The sequence below is a fragment of the Diabrotica virgifera genome, chromosome 7 (genome assembly GCF_917563875.1).
Source record: "Diabrotica virgifera virgifera chromosome 7, PGI_DIABVI_V3a".
NCBI lineage: Eukaryota > Metazoa > Arthropoda > Insecta > Coleoptera > Chrysomelidae > Diabrotica > Diabrotica virgifera.
In genome coordinates this window covers 251,860,914-251,879,741 of record NC_065449.1, presented here as the reverse complement: position 1 = coordinate 251,879,741, position 18,828 = coordinate 251,860,914, and the positions used below count along the sequence as shown (strand labels likewise).

At 34.3% G+C, this 18,828-nt stretch overlaps 1 protein-coding gene across 2 annotated transcripts in view; it reads right to left on the bottom strand.

Annotated features, from left to right (window-relative positions):
* Positions 1-18,828, bottom strand: part of LOC126888405 (neurobeachin) — a 2,163,879-nt gene that overhangs the window by 589,590 nt on the left and 1,555,461 nt on the right. For both annotated transcript variants that reach the window (XM_050656648.1, XM_050656649.1), the window contains one exon: positions 12,011-12,111. In XM_050656648.1, coding sequence (XP_050512605.1) covers positions 12,011-12,111 — 101 coding nt within the window. The remainder of the gene's footprint in view (positions 1-12,010; positions 12,112-18,828) is intronic.

The window sequence follows — 18,828 nt, the reverse complement described above, 5'->3', positions numbered from 1 at the left end:
ATATTTTATTATATACGCGTAGAAATAATATTTGAAGATTTCTATTAATGTTAACCTAAAGGAATACACAATAATATGTTTCATTTAATTTGTATAAATGGATTATAAAGCGTTTTTATGAAGCACATTTGTTCGGAACACACCGTAACTGTAATCGAACGAAGGTGACATTTTATAATAAATTGGTAACATTTATTTGACAATTGCGGTGATGACACTTCATATTTGTTTATATTCTTTACTATAAGTATCTGTTCTATTATATTCACTTTTTTTTTTATTTACTTAATTATAAAATGATTTGGAATAATCGAGGTATCTGACAACGTTTTTAGTTGTTATTGTAGACATATACAAAGAAACCTATCGGCTTCTCCCAAGAGTTCGGAGCCGTTTTTTAATAATTAAACAATGCAGTGCAAAAACGCTTGCACTGCAAATCTTAAATGATTATAACTTAATTCTTGTTCTCTATTTCTTAAGTTTTTATTTATTTACATTGAATATTAATTTGTTTTGTTGTATAATCCACGTTTACAATAATTATGTGATCTATTTGATTTAAAATGGATTCAGGATTTTTTTATACTTTGGCAACTATGTCAACTTAGATCTCTGGCGTAGATAATGACGTGCAACGGTAAGTCAATTAGACGGACTGTACATAACTTGAAAGATTTAGCAACTAAACGCCATACTGTCTGTGTGCGCATGCGCGCAGTATTATGAAATTTTACTCTCAATCGCGCCTAAAGAAGTATAACTTCAAAAAGTAGATTCTCTTATAACAAAATTTGATCAGGTTACCAACCACATCAGATTGCTTTGTGTGTTGGTGACGTATCAGCATATATAAGGTTTCATGATTTGGTTCGAAAACGTTTCAGGGATGCAACTCATTGAGGAATAGGATTGTCACCATTTTCTGCGCCACACTGCGCTATAAAACCACACTGTAAATAGCTTTCGTTGTATTTCCGATTGGCCTGTTGTTTAGGTTTTTTGACTGTCTCCTTTGAAGTCCCAGGTTATACCAAAAACTGCTTCATAAGTTTATATGGAAGCACACCAACTGCACTGGCACTTTCAGACAGATGTCCAGCGTAACAACTGGGCCTCTGATGTTTCACCTACTTGACGCGTACCACCTGAAATCTTCCCGCGTACCACCAGTGGTACGCGTACCATCGGTTGGGAACCCCTGGTATAGACATCTGTTTCTGGGTGCATGCTTTGTTAAATGATATACCTCCCTCTGTTTCAGCTACTTCTCAGCGCCCTGTGATCCTGTAAAACTCTTCATAGTCTTCGCTCTTCATGGATAAAATTTTAGTTAACTGTATTGATACCGAACACTCGTGGAATATAGGTCCGACTCCGATATCAACCGAGTAGATACAATATTCAAAATCAAAATTCTTATCCGGTATTAACAGGATATAATTCTCTCATCACGCTGCTGGTACACCAATTACGAAACACGATTCGTTTTTGAACTTTATCTGAAAGCGACATCGACGAAAGGGGAAGAAATTCCTTGAAATTTGCTAAAGTTATTCGTCAGGACGCTGTGCTATCCTGTGAATCGAATTTAGAAAACAGGAAAAGTTATTTTGTAACTGTTGAACCAGCTGACGGACGAGATTGTTTTCGGCACTTTCTCTTTCGCTTTACGCCGAAAGTAATGAAGAGACTGACGCGACCCGGATCCGTTTTCTGGAAGTAATATCGGCAAAGTTTGGTTTTAAAATATACAAAAGTGGTAAACGATCGTCAGGGGGGAAATACTGGAACTTTTATTTTAACGCTGTAATAATAGCGATCGACGAGGAACTTTTTTTGGAACTTTGTGGTAGAAGTTTGTATTGAAAGTGATTATTTGGTGTAAGAAAGTCAGATAACAGTGGGTGGAGGAGAAAGTGCTTAGCGCAGTAAACTGCACAAACACACGTTTTGTTTTCGTGAAAACAAAAAGTGTTTGAACTTTTGTGTTTTATTTGTCTTATATGTCTGGATTTTTGCACCTCGTGAAAGAAGTTTTGACTTCATTAGATGTTGCATTGCAAAGAAAGATCTGTTTCCTGCCATTGTTCGCGTTTCAAAGTCTCGCTCTATTTTGTTGTCATTTGCGATTGTTGCTCCTAGATATTTAAATTCTTTAACCACTCCGAAGTTATGATCATTTTTAATAATGTTTTGCATTTACCTAGAGAAAGTTTGGTTTTAAAATATACAAAAGTGGTAAACGATCATCATGGGGGAAATACTCAACTTTTATTTTAACGCTGTAATAATTACCCCAATCAGGGAACGCAAAATTTTACGAAAACCTCCAAAATAATAAAGGAAGGATGAAAATTTGGCAATAGGTAGTTGAAATTGTCTATTATTATATAAGAAAAAGTTTACAATTCTACATCCTCTCCATTTTACAAAAATTGTAAAATACGGGGTGAAAAATTTTTTCTCGGGGGTGAAAAAATATACGTTCAAAATAAGTCCGGAATTGGATAAAATAACTAATTCTAAATAACTTTTGTTCTATAGAGTTTTTTTACTAGGTCAATACTTTTTGAGTTATTTGCGAGTGAATGTGTTCATTTTTAACAAAAAAAAATGTTTTTGGACGGTTTTTCGGAGATAACTCAAAAAGTAAGTATTTTAGCGAAAAAAATATTCTTAGTAAAAATATAGCTTATAAAAAATTTAAAAAAATGGGGTATGCGTGAGGTCTGCGGACCCAGTAGAAGCAGAGTTGCAGCTAATGAAATGTAGGTTCTTCTTCGTCAAATTCCAAATCGAATATTTCAATGTGAAATAACCAAAAAACGGAGCACTTTTCGGGGAAAATTCATTACAACTTTTTTAAAGTGTTTAAAAAAGGTTTATTTTTGTTTTTTAAAAAAACTTCTAACATTAAAAGTAAGTGAGTTACGCTCAAAATATTGTTGGTCCCTTTTATTTTTTGGTAAAAAAATGGCGAAAATCACCCCTTAATTAGCTTCTCAAACAAAATTAATCGTTACCGCTTTACAAGTTACTTTTCTTATGTATTGTTTATATTATATATAAGTTTCATTGCTTCAAAGTGCTCAGTTTTGAAAAAAATTGGGTTTAAAATAAAACATTTTTTTTTATTTTGAAAAAAATCGTAATTGTTTATGGAATTAACTTAAAAACAATTAGAAATACCAAAAATCTCAAAGAGTAATAAAATGTACGTTTTGCTTTTCTGAATATTTTTGATTTTTTGCTTTCTTGTTAGACAAAAATTGGTTATGCTATGGCTGTTCAAAATTTGCCTAAACTCGTGATTTTACTCGTTCAAGCCATTTTAACTACAGCTTTTTCAAAACGAAGCACTTTGAACCGATGAAACTTACAGATCATATAAATAATACATAGACAAAGTAACTTGGGGAAGTGGTAATGTTAAAACGTATATGTGATGCTAATTAGGGGGTGATTTTCGCGATTTTTTTACCAAAAAATAAAAGGGACCAACAATATTTTGAGCGTAATTCACTTACTTTTAATATAACAAGTTAAAAAAAAAAAAACAAAAGTAAACCTTTTTTTAAACACTTTAAAAAAGTTAAAACGAATTTTCCCCTAAAAGTGCTTCGTTTTTGGGTTATTTCACATTGAAATATTCGATTTGGAATTTGACGAAGAAGAACCTACTTTTCATTAGCTACTTCTACTGTTATCTCCGAAAAACCGTCCAAAAACATGTTTTATTTTGTTAAACATGAACATATTCACTCGCAAATAACTCGAAAAATATTGACAGTGAAAAAACTCTATAGAAGAAAAGTTGTTTAGAATTAGTCATTTTATCCAATTCCGGTCTTATTTTGAATGTATTTTTTTCATCTTCGAGAAGAGGGTATTCCCCTCCATTTTTGTAAAATGAAGGGGATGTAGAATTGTAAACTTTTTCTTATATAATAATAGACAATTTCAACTACCTATTCCCAAATTTTCATCCTTCCTTTATTTTTTTTTGGGGTCAGATTGTTCTTTGATCGGGCTAAACAGCGATCGAAAAGGAACTTTTTTTGGAAGTTTGTGGTAGAAGTTTGCATTGAAAGTGATTATTTGGTGTAAGAAACTCAGATAACAGTGAGTGGAGGAGAAAGTGCTTAGCGCAGTAAACTGCACAAACACACTTTTTGTTTTCGTGAAAAAGTGTTTGAAGTTTAATAGCCCTATAGTAAATGGTTTGTCCTGATCACGAATCAGTGCTTAGCTTTTTTCAGCACGTCAGATTTTCAGGAAAACTATGTTTGAAATTTTTCAGAAAACTGTGTTAGAAACTGCCAAAAATAATTAGACAATATTTATTGAAACCATATTTAATAGAAAATGCAAAACTAGGTTATTCATAAAAAACGATGCAGTATAATCTACATTAGACAATCGTTGGTTTTTTGAATAAAATCGTTCTCTTTTTCGTAAAAACCGCGTTTTGTAGTTTTACTTTTGTGGATTTTTGTGCAGTCTTTTTAAGGTTCAGCAGTAATCGGCCATCAAGCCATCATTATATTATCTCATCTTCCTTGGTAACGACTCCCAATCACCTTTATGTCTGGTGGAACCTCTCTCCATGTTCCTTGCTGAGAGCTCCAAGGTTTTAGCGAAAATAGTCAACGTGGAAATCCAAAAAATGAAGTTTGACGCTCATATTGTATCCCTTTTTTATCATTTTCGACCATGTTGGCTATAATTTCTTTGTAGTTTGGAGACTTGTTGTGTCAAAGCAACACCATGTTTCAGATTCATTCTGTATCATTGTATTCTGAATTCTGATCATTAAAAAAAACGTGTTCAATATTTTTCAAAAATTTATCGAATGATACCAAACATGACCCCCACGAAGAGGGGTGGGAGTAACTGTAAAATTTTAAATAGGAACCTGACGATATTTCGCGAAATGAACATCAGATCAAAAAACTGAAAAATGCGTGTTCAATATTTTTTAAAAATCTCTCGAATGACATCAAACACGACCACCCAGGGAAATGGGATGGGAGGTTACTTTAAAATCTTAAATAGGAGCCCCCATTTTTTATTGCAGATTTGGATTCCTTGTGAAACAATAAGTAACTTTTATTCGAGACATTTTTCGAATTATGGATAGATGGCGCTATAATCGGAACAAACGATTGTTGGAAATGGAAAATTAAACTAAAAAATGGAAAGTCCCCACTAAAATGGAAAACTTTACTTAACTTTTTTTTGGTTTTAGGACCTAATTTTCACAACACAATAGGTCCCCATAACGCTCGAGTAACTGCAAATTTAGCATTTGCCTCCGTTACTATTAGAAGGAGACATCAAATTTAAAACACCCAGAATCATGTCGGCCTGTAAGATGTTCTTGTAGTCATTTTTAAATATACCATGTCAAATGTATCTATATTATTTGTTGGTTGTTAGTGAACACATATTTCAAGCCTTTAAACAGCCAAGCCTCTTCTATAAGCGATAACTTTTTGTTGCCAATACCACAAAAAAATCCTTTTTGATTGTGTCATCGCAGAATACTATATTTAACGTTAGCGAAAACTCGAAAAACCGGCGTCTGGATGGCGGACACTAAAATCAAGGATTACCAAAACCCGAATTTATTCGACGCCGACGCTCAAAGCGCAAAGCGTTTATTTCCTAATTTATATCGTAGCTTATCCTCTGAAATTGGTCACCATATGTTAGAAGTGCGAACAATAACCACACATCGTCCTCTATGAACCATAAAAGAGACGAAATAACGGCGCGGCGTCGCCGTCGCTGCCTACATAAATATCAGATTTGAGTGCGTCCTTTTAGAGTAGGATTCTCTCCTCTTTCGTACGCAAACAAGCCTGTTAGGTCAGTAAATGAACGTGGAATAAGGCGATTATAAGCGTCTCTTTTTAAAGCGAAGAAGTCGACTTTACTAAGTAACAAGACATTTACTCAACACCCACACTACACATTACACTATTATCTGCTTGCGACCTGCTGAAGCATTAATACATATAATTAACCGTTCCATTGGGAAATAAGCCACAATTTAAATTAAATTCAGTGTCAAATTAGATTTACAAAAAGTGACATGTAAATTTTTGTTCGCGGTCTCTACATTTTATTAAATGACGAATATTGGAGGTACATGACGTTCACAGTATACGACAATTACAAGCAATTATGGGACTTGTACCGTTGGCGTTGGTTGATTTTAATTGGGTGTTGAAGCCACCTCTTCTCGGGGGGTGAAAAAACATACGTTCAAGATAAGTCCGGAAATGGATAAACTAATTGTAAGCAACTTTTGTTCTATAGAGTTTTCTCACGAAGTCAATACTTTTTGAGTTATTCGCGAGTGAAAATGTTCATTTTTCAACAAAAAACCCACGTTTTTAGACGGGTTTTAGCAAATAACTCAAAAAGTAAGTATTTTATCAAAATATTATTCGTACCATAACTGTAGCCTATAAAAAAGGGTGTATGTATTTATGTAGTCTGGAGACCCAGTAGGAGCAAAGTTTTAGCTCATAAAAAGTAGGTGATAAAAATGCTTGAAACAATCGGGATAATAAGTTGGAGAACAGCGGCCATGATAGACAGTGGAGAAATTCACAGCCGTGGGCCTTTAAGACCTGTTGAGCTACATACAGTAAGCGCCACGGTACCAGACACATGGTTAGGTACTTAATTGCTATGCTTATGGGCTAATCCGGTCCGTTCTCAAATGTGACTTTCATCCCTGTCATGTTCTTCTTCTTATGGTGCCTATCCGTTACGGATGTTATACACTAACATGGCTATTCTGACTTTGTTGACTGCTGCCCTGAATAGTCTGGTAGTGGTTATGTTAAACCATTTTCGCAGGTTATGCAGCCAGGATATTCTTCTTCGTCCTGGACCTCTTTTCCCATGCACTTTACCTTGAAGTATGGTTCGAAGTAGGTCAAATCGTTGTTCATTGCGCATTATATGGCCCAGGTATTTCAGTTTGCGACGTTTTATGGTTACGACTAGTTCGCGCTCTTTACCCATTCTATGTAGAACTTCTTCGTTGGTAACTCTGTCTATCCAGGAAATCCTCAACATGCGTCTATAGCACCACATCTCAAATGCTTCGAGTCTCTTCAGTGATGCTTTAGTTAAGGTCCATGACTCCACGCCATATAAAAGAACGGAGAATACGTAGCATTTTAGTAAACGAACTTTTATGTCCAATTTTATATCGTGGCTGTTAAAGATTTTTTTCATTTTGACGAAAGCTGATCTTGCCTTCGCGATCCTTATCTTAATTTCCGTCGATTGGTCCCACTGTTCATTTAAGTTTGCGCCCAAATAACAAAAGTTGGTGATTTGTATTATAGGTTGTTGGTTAACGCGTAATTGACCAGGTGGTATCCTATTTTTGCGTATAAGCATGTATTTGGTTTTTTTTATGTTAAAATCAAGCCCAAACCTGCAGCTTACTTCTGCCACCTTGGAAACAAGTGTCTGCAGACCTTCAAGACTGTCTGCAAAAATGACAGTATCATCAGCGTATCTTATGTTGTTCAATCGTTCTCAGTTTATAAGTATTCCCTCGTCTATGTCCGTTAGCGCTAGGTTCATAATGTGCTCTGAATATGTATTGAACAATAATGGGGACAATATACATCCCTGTCGCACACCTCTTTTTATCATAAAATCCTTTATAAAAGGTATATTTGTTAAAATCCCTATACAGGGCTACATCAAAGACAGAACTAGTTTTCGATCGGTTGACCGATCATCATCAGTGTAATCCTAAAATGTGTACAACCAGATAAAATGATGCAAAATATTTAAAATGTTGACTAAGGTTATGAAAAGTTATAGGTTATACTCACTTAGAATCTACATGCTAACCACCAAAGTAAAAATATTTGGGTAAAAACCCTTTACAATTGATCCGTCATAGGAACATATGAAGAAGATGTGATTTATAACATGGATGCATAAAATATCCAACGTTTTACGCCCGAGGTACCAATGAGCTCAATCTGACAAGTTCACATCATGGCTGTATGGAAGCAAGTGATTTTGATAACGGAAATTCTGAATCTGACTCATAAATTTATAACACCAACCCTCTCCTCTATATTTAACTATATCATATACTGGTCTGTTTTGTCGAACCCTTACAGGCGGTATGCAGGGATTTTGAGAAATGGTCGCATGTATCTTAGCTTGTATTATATATCCCTCCCAGATCAGAAAACAGTTCTACACCTATGTCACCCACACAGTGATTTTTTATGGTACTTCCACATACTATAACAACTTCCAATTATTCTAATATAACTGATAACTTTAAATAAACATACAACTGCTTTTCTAAGCCCTAGATATCACATATAAAGGGTTTGATAACGTTTATTAAGTTTTCCGTATTATGCGTAATGTGGTTGCCTACTTCTTTCATTACAATATTTTAACATTTACATCAAGTCTATTTCCATTTTAATAGACTATTTACCACAGTGGGAACGACTGTTTTTATTGTTATTAATTTAACAAATTTTACAATAAATACCACAAAACAACAGGGAAACACAGACACACTTTTTATATATTCTTTTATGTATAATTTTTAAAAAAGTTTTCAGGAGATGGCTCATAAGGCTTATTATTCGATAGTCTTCACATTTTTTGGCATTGGGTTTTTTAACGATTGTTATAAAAGTCGATCTTAGCCCCTGTTGGGGTATTTTTCCACTTTGGTATATATTGTTGAAGATCAAGGTAAGTCTTTTTACTTCGTCTTTATCCATAATTTTTAAAAATTCTGAGTAGAACTCGTCTGGTCCTGCGGCTTTTCCCTCCTTAATGTTGTTTATAGCAGCTTCTACTTCCGCTTCGAGAATAGGTGGTCCGGTATCGCCATTTTTATTTTGTGTGATGGTGACATTCCTATCGTGTTCAAATGTTGTTGTCACTTATTGGATTTCCTTGAGCGCCTGTTAAGTGTCCCGGCCTTTTTGATTTATAGGTGCCTGCTGCTAATTTGATCGTCTGTCATGTTGCCTGTCATGTTGCTTATGATGCCTGTCATATTACTGTCAACAAACTATTCAAAATAATAGTTTTTCAATAAAAAAAATGAGAGAGCTCAACGGAATATCGACGAAGAAAGAGATGTTCTAGGTACCTCTTTTTGTCTAGAGGAGATGAGAGGCGCGATCCATCAAATGAAAGATAATAAAGCGGCTGGCCTGGACGACATACGAACAGAGCAAATAAAGAACTTTGGACTAAAAACCGTAGAGTGGCTCGTAAAAATGATGAATTGCTGCATCCGTACATTACAAATCCCCAAAATCTGGAGAAAAGCTAGAGTGGTAGCCCTCTTAAAACCAGGGAAGGATCCGGCGGATACAAAGAGTTTTAGACCTGTATCTCTCTTGTGCCACCTTTTCAAGGCCTTTGAAAGAATGATACTGAACCGGATCGCAGAATATGTGGAGACTAAAATTATTCCAGAACAAGCAGGATTCAGACCCGGAAAGTGCTGCTGCAGTCAAATTCTTAATCTCACCCAACATATTGAAGATGGTTTTGAACGGAAGGAAATAACAGGAGTAGCGTTCATAGACCTAACTGCCGCCTATGATACAGTTAACCATCAACGGCTACTCGCAAAACTCTACGAAACTACAAAGGACTTCCGACTAACAAGGTTAGTGAAATGTCTCCTCCAGAATAGACGCTTCTACGTAACGCTCCAGTCCAAGAACAGTCGGTGGAGGGACCAAAAAAATGGGCTACCACAGGGAAGTGTCCTCGCGCCGTTTCTATACAACATATACACCAACGACCAACCCATACACCAACAAACAAGGCAATTTATTTACGCTGATGATACAGCGGTGGCAGCTCAGGGAAGAACCTTCAATGAAGTCGAAGTGAAGCTGACAGATGCCCTGGGAGACTTAGCTCTATACTATGATAAAAACCATCTGAAACCCAATCCCACAAAAACCCAGGTATGTGCTTTCCACCTGAGAAACAAGCATGCCCGAAGGTCGCTGGAGGTGGAATGGCGTGGTCAGATGCTGGAACACAACAAGACGCCAAAATACCTTGGCGTCCGTCTGGATAGAACTCTGTCTTACCGACACCACTGTCAAGATGTTAAGAAGAAAGTAAGTGCCAGAAATAATATCATCCGCAAGCTAACTAATACAAAATGGGGAGCACAACCACACACTCTCCGCACTTCTGCCTTGGCATTATGTTTTTCGGCCGCGGAGTTTGGAGCACCAGTATGGGCAAACTCTGCTCACGCAAAGAACGTCGACGTGGCTCTAAATGAAACGGTCCGTATAATATCGGGTTGCCTGAAACCGACACCTATCGAAGAGGTATACCCCATTGCTGGAATTGCTCCACCACCAATCAGGAGAAAGGTCACGTCAGAGGTAGAACGGAAAAAGCAGGAGACGGACCGAAGACACCCCTTATATGACCACCAAACTCAGCCAAGCAGACTAAGATCTCGGAAAAGCTTCCTGAAAACATCAAGATCCATCCCCGAAGCGCCAGAGACGCGCCGAATACACCTATGGCAAGCGTCAACTACTGCGACACATTTTCCTCCCTCGGAGGAAATGGCTGCTGGACACAATTTACCGTATCCGACTTGGAAAGCGCTAAACAGACTAAGAACCGGCGTTTCACGTTGTGCTAGTAACCTGAAAAAATGGGGATACCAGGAGGACGATACCTGCGACTGTGGCGCGGTTCAGACCAGCCGGCATCTACTATCATGCACAGAGATGAGAGAGACCTGCACAGAACAAGACTTAATTATAGCAAATGACAGGGCCATCTATGTGGCCAACCATTGGAAATACAGAATTTAAAGTTGTTGGTGTTCCGGACACGGAAAGTAAGTAAGTAATAAAAAAAATACATTAATTAATAGTATTGTTACTCTGCTTTAAAATAACTTTATTGAAACACCAAGAATATTACAGTACTTTAAAGTTAAAATGACAATTATTAAATATAGCTGTTCTATTAATAATTGTCAGCTGTCTATGCTAATATTCGGTATTTATCAACGAAATGTCAATACTGATGCAATGGCCCCGTCCCATTCAAATAGTGAAGCGAGATTGCGGCCAACATACAAGAGAGAGGTCCTAGAGAGAGACAGAAAATGCCAGGGAAAATTTGACAGGCCATGTAATTTGAGTTGCCTATATAAACTTAAATCGAGGAAATATACCTTATATTTTTTTAACTTGGTATCAGAGCTGATGTTCAGTATTTCAAAATTTAAATATTTTTTTGTATTTATATACGTCAGAACTCTCTTCTTCATTAAAAGAAGTACTGGTTTAAGTTTTAGTCTTTCTTTTTGGCATACCTATTCTATTTTGTAGGTTTTAGAACTGCGCCATGACATATTTAATAAATATAAGTAAGTTTATTGTGTATCACTTAATGACAATGACAAAAAGAAAGACTAAAACTAATACTTCTTTTAATGAAGAAGAGAGTTCTGACGTATTTAAATACAAAATTTAAATTTTAAAATACTGCCCATCAGCCCTGATACCAAGTTAAAAAAATATGAGATCCATTTCCCCGATTTAAGTTTATGTAGGCAACTCAAATTACACGGCCTGTCAAATTTTCCCTTGCATTCTCTTTCTCTCTCTAGGACCTCTCTCTTGTATGTTGGCCGCATTAAAATCGCTTCATGCCCATTCCATCAGTATTGACAGTTCGTTGGTCTCTATACATTTTCTGACGTTCCAAACGTCACTGGACATAAAAATAAACATTGCAACGAGTGAAGGGTCCAGGACTGTAATAGCTCAATATTCCAGTATGTCTAGTAGAGTGGTGGTTACTGTATATAAATCTGTCGTGGCTTGGAAAATTACACTTCGCTACGGTCTTTAACTGGCCTATCTCTTACGCAAACAAGCTTGTGGTGAATCTCTTTTTTCGGCGGGATATAAAATGCACTTACCCACTTTCCTGTAACGGCTTTCATGGCTCCGAATAACAATTTCAGCTCTTTCACGGTGATGCTGTAGCTCGCTAGGACGCCGAGCATCTCGATCAGCAGATCTGCAAAAAAAGTGTTTCGTGAGAAAAGCTATTTTAGAGGATTTTAAAATACACATTTCAGCGACAACGACTAGAACGACGAATTCAGGTAATATTTAAAGTGCATTTTACAATATTCGAAAGATAAACATAAATGATGATGGTAACTTAGGGAAAACGTACAGGATAGTTCAAAAGTTATACATAAAATTTTGAAAATATAGCGAAAATGTTCACTCCCTCACTTGTTTTAATTAACTTAAATACTTTTTTATGACATGGCAACATAGCCTTTTTAGGGATATATGCAAAATACTTTAAAACTTTATAGTCTCTTCAATTCCTAGGTGAAGAACAGTGCGGTAAGAAAGTGCGTTAGTGTAGAGCTGCAACATAGCTCATCACATCACTCATTAGCTAAGCTCAAAGCTTTGGTTTCCTCGAAAGCGGTACCGACAAATGGCGGCCGCAATATTGCAATGAATGACGTCAGATTTGAGAAAAGCTATTTTAGAGGATTTTAAAATACACATTTTAGGGGAGTGCATATAGATTTTCACTTCGGAAAATCAAACAAGATAGAACTTTTTGTAACTTCATTAAGAAATGTTTAATAAACAGCATATCAAAAAGTTCTACACGAGAAGTGGGTGCTTCATTTTTTATTAAACAAATGAACTGCGAAATTAGATGTCTTTTTTAATAACTCCCAAAATATAAATTTTAGAAATAAACTGAATTGAAATACTGGGGTTAAGTGGAAGAATATTTTTGTTGTGTCTTAGAACACAGCAAAATAAACTTCGCCCCTCTACTTTAGAGAATGTACAGTTTGTTATACTTATTATTTTTTGGAAATAAAAGTCGGTTTATTATTATTATTATTATTAAAAATTCAGAAAATTTTCCAAAAAAGCCTTGTATAAAGATTTTTCTAAAGTTAAATCTGTAGCTTCTATAATTTCTTATTTATAAGGCTAAAGTCACCCTTCTCACAAACACTGGCGCACTGTAAACTAGCGTACGGTGAAGTGCACGGTTGAGTTATTTTAATGTAATTCTGTAACTAATGTATCAAATGAAATTTTACAAGATGGACATGGAAGAATAATAATTAAGCTATCTTATGGTTATAATAGAAAGAAATAAAATGTATGGGCATAAGTACGGTGTGGGTGGAAAGTGAAACTTACATGAGTTTTGTTTAAAAATGATTTAAAAATGTGTAACTAATACAATCTTTCTTATAAGACTCCCACTTGTGCACAACTTACCTTTCAAACATCTTACTAAACGATGTTTCATTAAAAAAAATCTCAAAAATTGAATTCAAAGGATACGACGTCTCAAAAAATGTAATTTTTGAAAACTTAGTAGTTTTACAGAATTACCACCACTTTAAGACGGTGTTACTCAAGTTTGAACAGATTTATTACAGTTTTATAAACGCTTTTTTAAAGCTTAGAATGTAGTGTTTAAAATACACTAAATTATTTTACCTTAGAAATGAAATAATCTATTTATTTTTGAGAAAATTAAGAAAGATAACAAAAATGTAATACAAAAACCGAAAATCACCAGTTAAAAAAATGTTTATACAAAGTGATCAAAACTTTTTTCTGTAAAAATTACCTAAAATACATTTAATAATAAGCTTCAACAATAATAAACGTTCAACAAAAATTTTTTTTTTAGCTCTTATACAGTATGTCTGCGTAACTTGGAACCTATTGATAACTTTTTTATTATCGGTTTTACGAAAAAAGGTATTCTTTATAAAATACCCTCCATCGAATATTATAATCTAAGATTCAACCATCAAATATCAAATTTTATTAATTTTATACGAGGTATGTCAAAAAATATGAATTTCACTCAAGAGTAAAGTACCTTTATATTTCAAAATATCGAAAATTGTTATTAAGAAAAGTTGTTAAGAATTAAAACATATGTTTCAGTGTTCAATTACATCCTTCTAATTAAAATATTGTGAATAATAAAGGCATTTAACTCTTAAGAAAAATTCATATTTTTTATATACCTCGCATAAAATTGAAAAAGTTTGATATCTGATGGTTGCATCTTAGATTTTAGACCAGGTAGAGCATTTTATGAAGAATAACTTTTTTTTGTAAAATTGATAATAAAATAGTTATCATAATTGTAATAAAATGATGATGGGTGTCCGTAATTTGAGAAAAAATTGATTTTTTTTTCAATAAGAATGATGTAATTGTATATTGAAACATAGTTTTTAATTTCAAACAACTTTTCATAATAACATTTTTTGATATTCTGGAATATAAAGGTACCTACTTTACTCTTTAACGAAACTCATATTTTTGACATAACTCATATAAAATTGATAACATTTGATATCTGATTGTTGAGTTTGAGATTTTTGACTATTCAGAGCATTTTACAAAGAATAACTTTTTTTTGGTAAAATTGGTAATAAAAAAGTTTCCCATACGGTTCTCAGCTACGCAGACATACTGTATAAGAGCTTCTGTATAAGAATTTTCAAATTGTAATGCCATATTCGGATTCAGCATAATCAAAAACAAAATAAAAACATATTTATTTGATGAAAGTAAAATGATGAATTCAACGATATTCTTAAAATTATTTATACAAAACAATTGTTATTGTTTAAACAATTAACAAACAATTAGCGGCCAAATCTGCGAGTAGAACTTTTTATTTTAACATGTATATAAACCAACAAAAAAAGTTTTAGAAAAATATAAGCTTGTTTGAATTTTTCCAAAACAACGCATATTTTCGTTCTAATTGCACTCCCCTATTTCAGCGACGAGAACGACGAATTCAGGTAATATATAAAGTGCATTTTACAATATTCGAAAGATAAACATAAATGATGATGGTAACGTTGGGAAAATGTACAGGACATTTCAAAAGTTGCAAGCGAAATTTTGAAAATGCTAAAATGGCGTTGGCTAACAGCGAAAAAGTGGTGTCAAGAGAGATATTAACATTCAGTTATATTTGTACAATACTACAAAATGTTTATACTCGCTTAGTCAAGTTTAAAAATTAAATTCAACAGCAACGTAAAAACTAAAAGACATTGGACTACATTAAAATTTAGAAAAGTCTTTTCTAGATCTCTGCTTCTTACGACTTCTTCTCCGTTAAATTGTTAAATACTTTGTCCGCATTCAAACATTGACCGTCATTATGTTTGCAACCTACCAATTTGTAACTTTTTAGAAAGATTTTCACTTAAATCGGCTGACATAATACATAATAATATAATAAATATAAATCAGCTGACAAAAGAAGGGATATGTACTGACTTTACCTCAGATTGAGCTGTAAAATGAATCGACTGGACGTTAACCTTTTGGGTAACTTTCTTATGATGGACACTGGAGTCCAAGAAATTTGCTGGAGCAGCGAGGAGTACGGCCTTAATTTTAGAAGAAATTTGCTTTTTACACCAGTCAAAACTCATAATCCAGTAACAATGTGATTCGGAACGACGGAGAGACAAAGAATAAAGTAAACGTGTGAAAGGCGAAAATAAGAAAAATAAAGAATGCTAGACTGTTGACAACATGTTAGATTGTTGGGTACAGGAAAAACTTGACGTGATAGAGACAAAATAATTACAGTTTTGAAACCAGCGTGCCTAAATACCTATAAAACAGCTCAAAAATCAAACTCAATATAATTTTCTTTTAAATTGTCCCCCAGTTCTTAGGGCATTTGTCCCCATTATGATGTTATTTACGATATTTAATGGGAATTATCCACAATTTCAAATTAGGCCTTCTTCATAATCCCTTTTTCGTTTGATTTCGTTAGTCGTGAAATTAAATAAGAAAAAATATGACTAATTTTGCAATCTCGTATTACTTCTACCACTTTCGGGGGGTCAAAATTCTATTTACTTTATACTAATGTGCAATTTATGAAATTTGATATCTTTTTGCCACTCACAGATATAAACCTCCATTAAAAAGATTAAACTGTTAAATCTGCGGTGTAATTCTTAACGCCTGTGGCGCCCAGTGTCATCCGTGTGAATTAGGTACGGACACGACATGCATGCCTCGGCCTCCCCGTGGAAAAGCGAAGAAGAAAATTACGGAAAATTTAATTTTGTGGAAAATTTTGCGGTCCCAAATAATATCCTTATAGCTGACGCTATATCACGATTAAAACGAAATGTCTGTTGTGATAAATTTTAATAAGAAATGAAATTGCAACTGCCAGTTATCTTGTCTAATCCCAAAAGAAGATTAAAAAGATTTTTCTTATTATTTGTGGGAAAAAAAAGTTCGGTGCTTCATCTTTTTGTCTGACCAGTGAAGTCCTATAAAAAATGTGTAAAATCAGTTTAACAACTTTAAAAAAACATTTGAAATAAATTGCCTGACTACTTGATTGTGATTGGTCGAGAGACTGTCAGATATTATGCCCACACAAGTAACATAACTATTCTATAGAGCCGAAAAAAAGAATAAGAAATTATTAACACTGCAAAGAACAGAAAATTGGTTTACTTGCAGCATATTATGGGTAATGTAATAGTAAATACCAACTTCTACAGTTGATTCTACAAGGCAAGATTGACAGCACGAGAGGCTCTGGACGTAGACGTATGTCATGGCTGGCCAATGTTACAACTGATCTATTTCGAGCTACTGTGAATATAATAAGATGGGTCCGTTTGGTCGCCAACATCACTTGAAAAATAGGCACCTTTAGAAGATGAAGTAGCACAAAAATTTCACAAAAAACAGCCTCAGAACCAAAGCATTAAATGCAGATTAAATAAATACACTGAGGAAATTACTCATATTTTTCTTATTTAATTTCAGACCTAACGAAATCAAATGAAAAAGGGATTACGAAGAAGGCCTAATTTGAAATTATGGTTAATTCTCATTAAATATAGTAAATAGCATAAAAATGCCCTAATAACTAGAGATGATGAAAAGTATCTATTCGTTACAAAGTACTCGTTACTTACGAATACCGAAAGTAACGATTACTATACAGAGAGGCAAATCGTTACTTTGATTACTCTGATTACTTCGTACCAATCGTATCAGAGCGAGTAACAACTATTGTATCTACAACCAGTACACTTGATTACTTTCTACCAATCGTATCCCAGCGAGTAACGGACAGGACCGGTATTTTATAAGTGTTATCGAATATCGTTATCGGTATGAAGCGTTTTAAGGGTGTGAGCCTCAGAGCCTCACACTGTGAGGGTGAGGAGAAGATAGAAGATGAAACAGAAGGAGGTATAATGGAGGTAAAATATGTAATGTATGTCATTAACAAAGATCGAATGCGAGAACCCTATATTTTTATCTAGATCTATATCTACACCTATACAAAATACCTACCTACTGAGAAATATGATTCTCGATATGATTACCGGAACTCAAATACAAAAGTAATCATAGTAATCAAATCATCTTTATCCCTTAAACAGATCGGTGAAAGTCGTTGATATATCGGAATACCTATACAAAATACCTACTTACTGAGAAATACGATTCTCGATATGATTGCCGGTACTCAAACACAAAAGTTATCATAGTAATCAAAGTAACGAATACTGTAAATGATTACTTTATACAAAAGTGACGATTTGTAACGAATACTCGAAAGTAACTATAATCAACATCACTACTAATAACTGGGGGATAATTTAAAAGAAAATTCTGTTGAGTGTGATTTTCGAGCTGTTTTATAGGAATTTAGGTATGTTGGTTTCAAAACAGTTATCTACATAGTTTTTCCTCTACCCAACAATCTAACATGTCCTCTTTATTTTTGTTATTTTCGCCTTTCACACTTTTACTTTATTCTTCGTTTCTCCGTCGATCCGAATCACATTGTTACTGTATTATAGGTTTAAGTTTTGACTAGTGCAAAAAGCAAACTTCTTCTAAAATTTAGACCCGTACTCCTCGCTGTCCTAGCAAATTCCTTGAACTTCAGCCTTCATCATCAGAAAGTTGACTACCCAGAAGATCAACTTCCAGTAGATTCGTTTCACAGCTTAAAGCCTTCTTTTGTCTGTTATTTATTTTAAAGTTAGCTATTTAGTTATTGCAAGCTGTGTGCTGTCAGTAATTGTCTATAGTCTCCATTAACGTTTTAGTTTCTGGTATCTGCACGCGCAGTTCTTTCTGTATATGAGCTTCAATTCGAATAGGAAAAGTCCACTGCTCCATCATGTGTAAATACCCCATGATCATATAGTATATTAAGTATGGAGAACGGTAAGGGTTTTATACCGATCGAAGACAATTGTTTGGAGGAGGAGCGGAGCGACGACTCCAATTATTGTCTGAGATCGGTTACCCTTAACGTTCGACATGCTTATAACGTTTTTTGCACGATTGATACCATTATAAATTATAAAATTAAACATTTTCGTCATATTGACTAGTTTCATTCATTTTATCAAGATAGATACTTTGGTTGTTAGGTAGTAACTAGGGTGCATAACAACAATGGAGAATTGAGTTTTTATTTAGTTGTCAATAATTTTAAGTACAATTTTGATTATTATAAATTAAAATATGAGCGAAAGTGAATTTGAAGAAATTGAACGGGCTTGGGAAGAAGCTTGCCCAAACAAGTGGGATTTCATTAAATAATTTAACAAATTGTACCATAAGTTTCAATATTAATAAATAATTCGTTAGTTTTCTTTATTCTTTCAAAAAATAAATTAAAATGAAG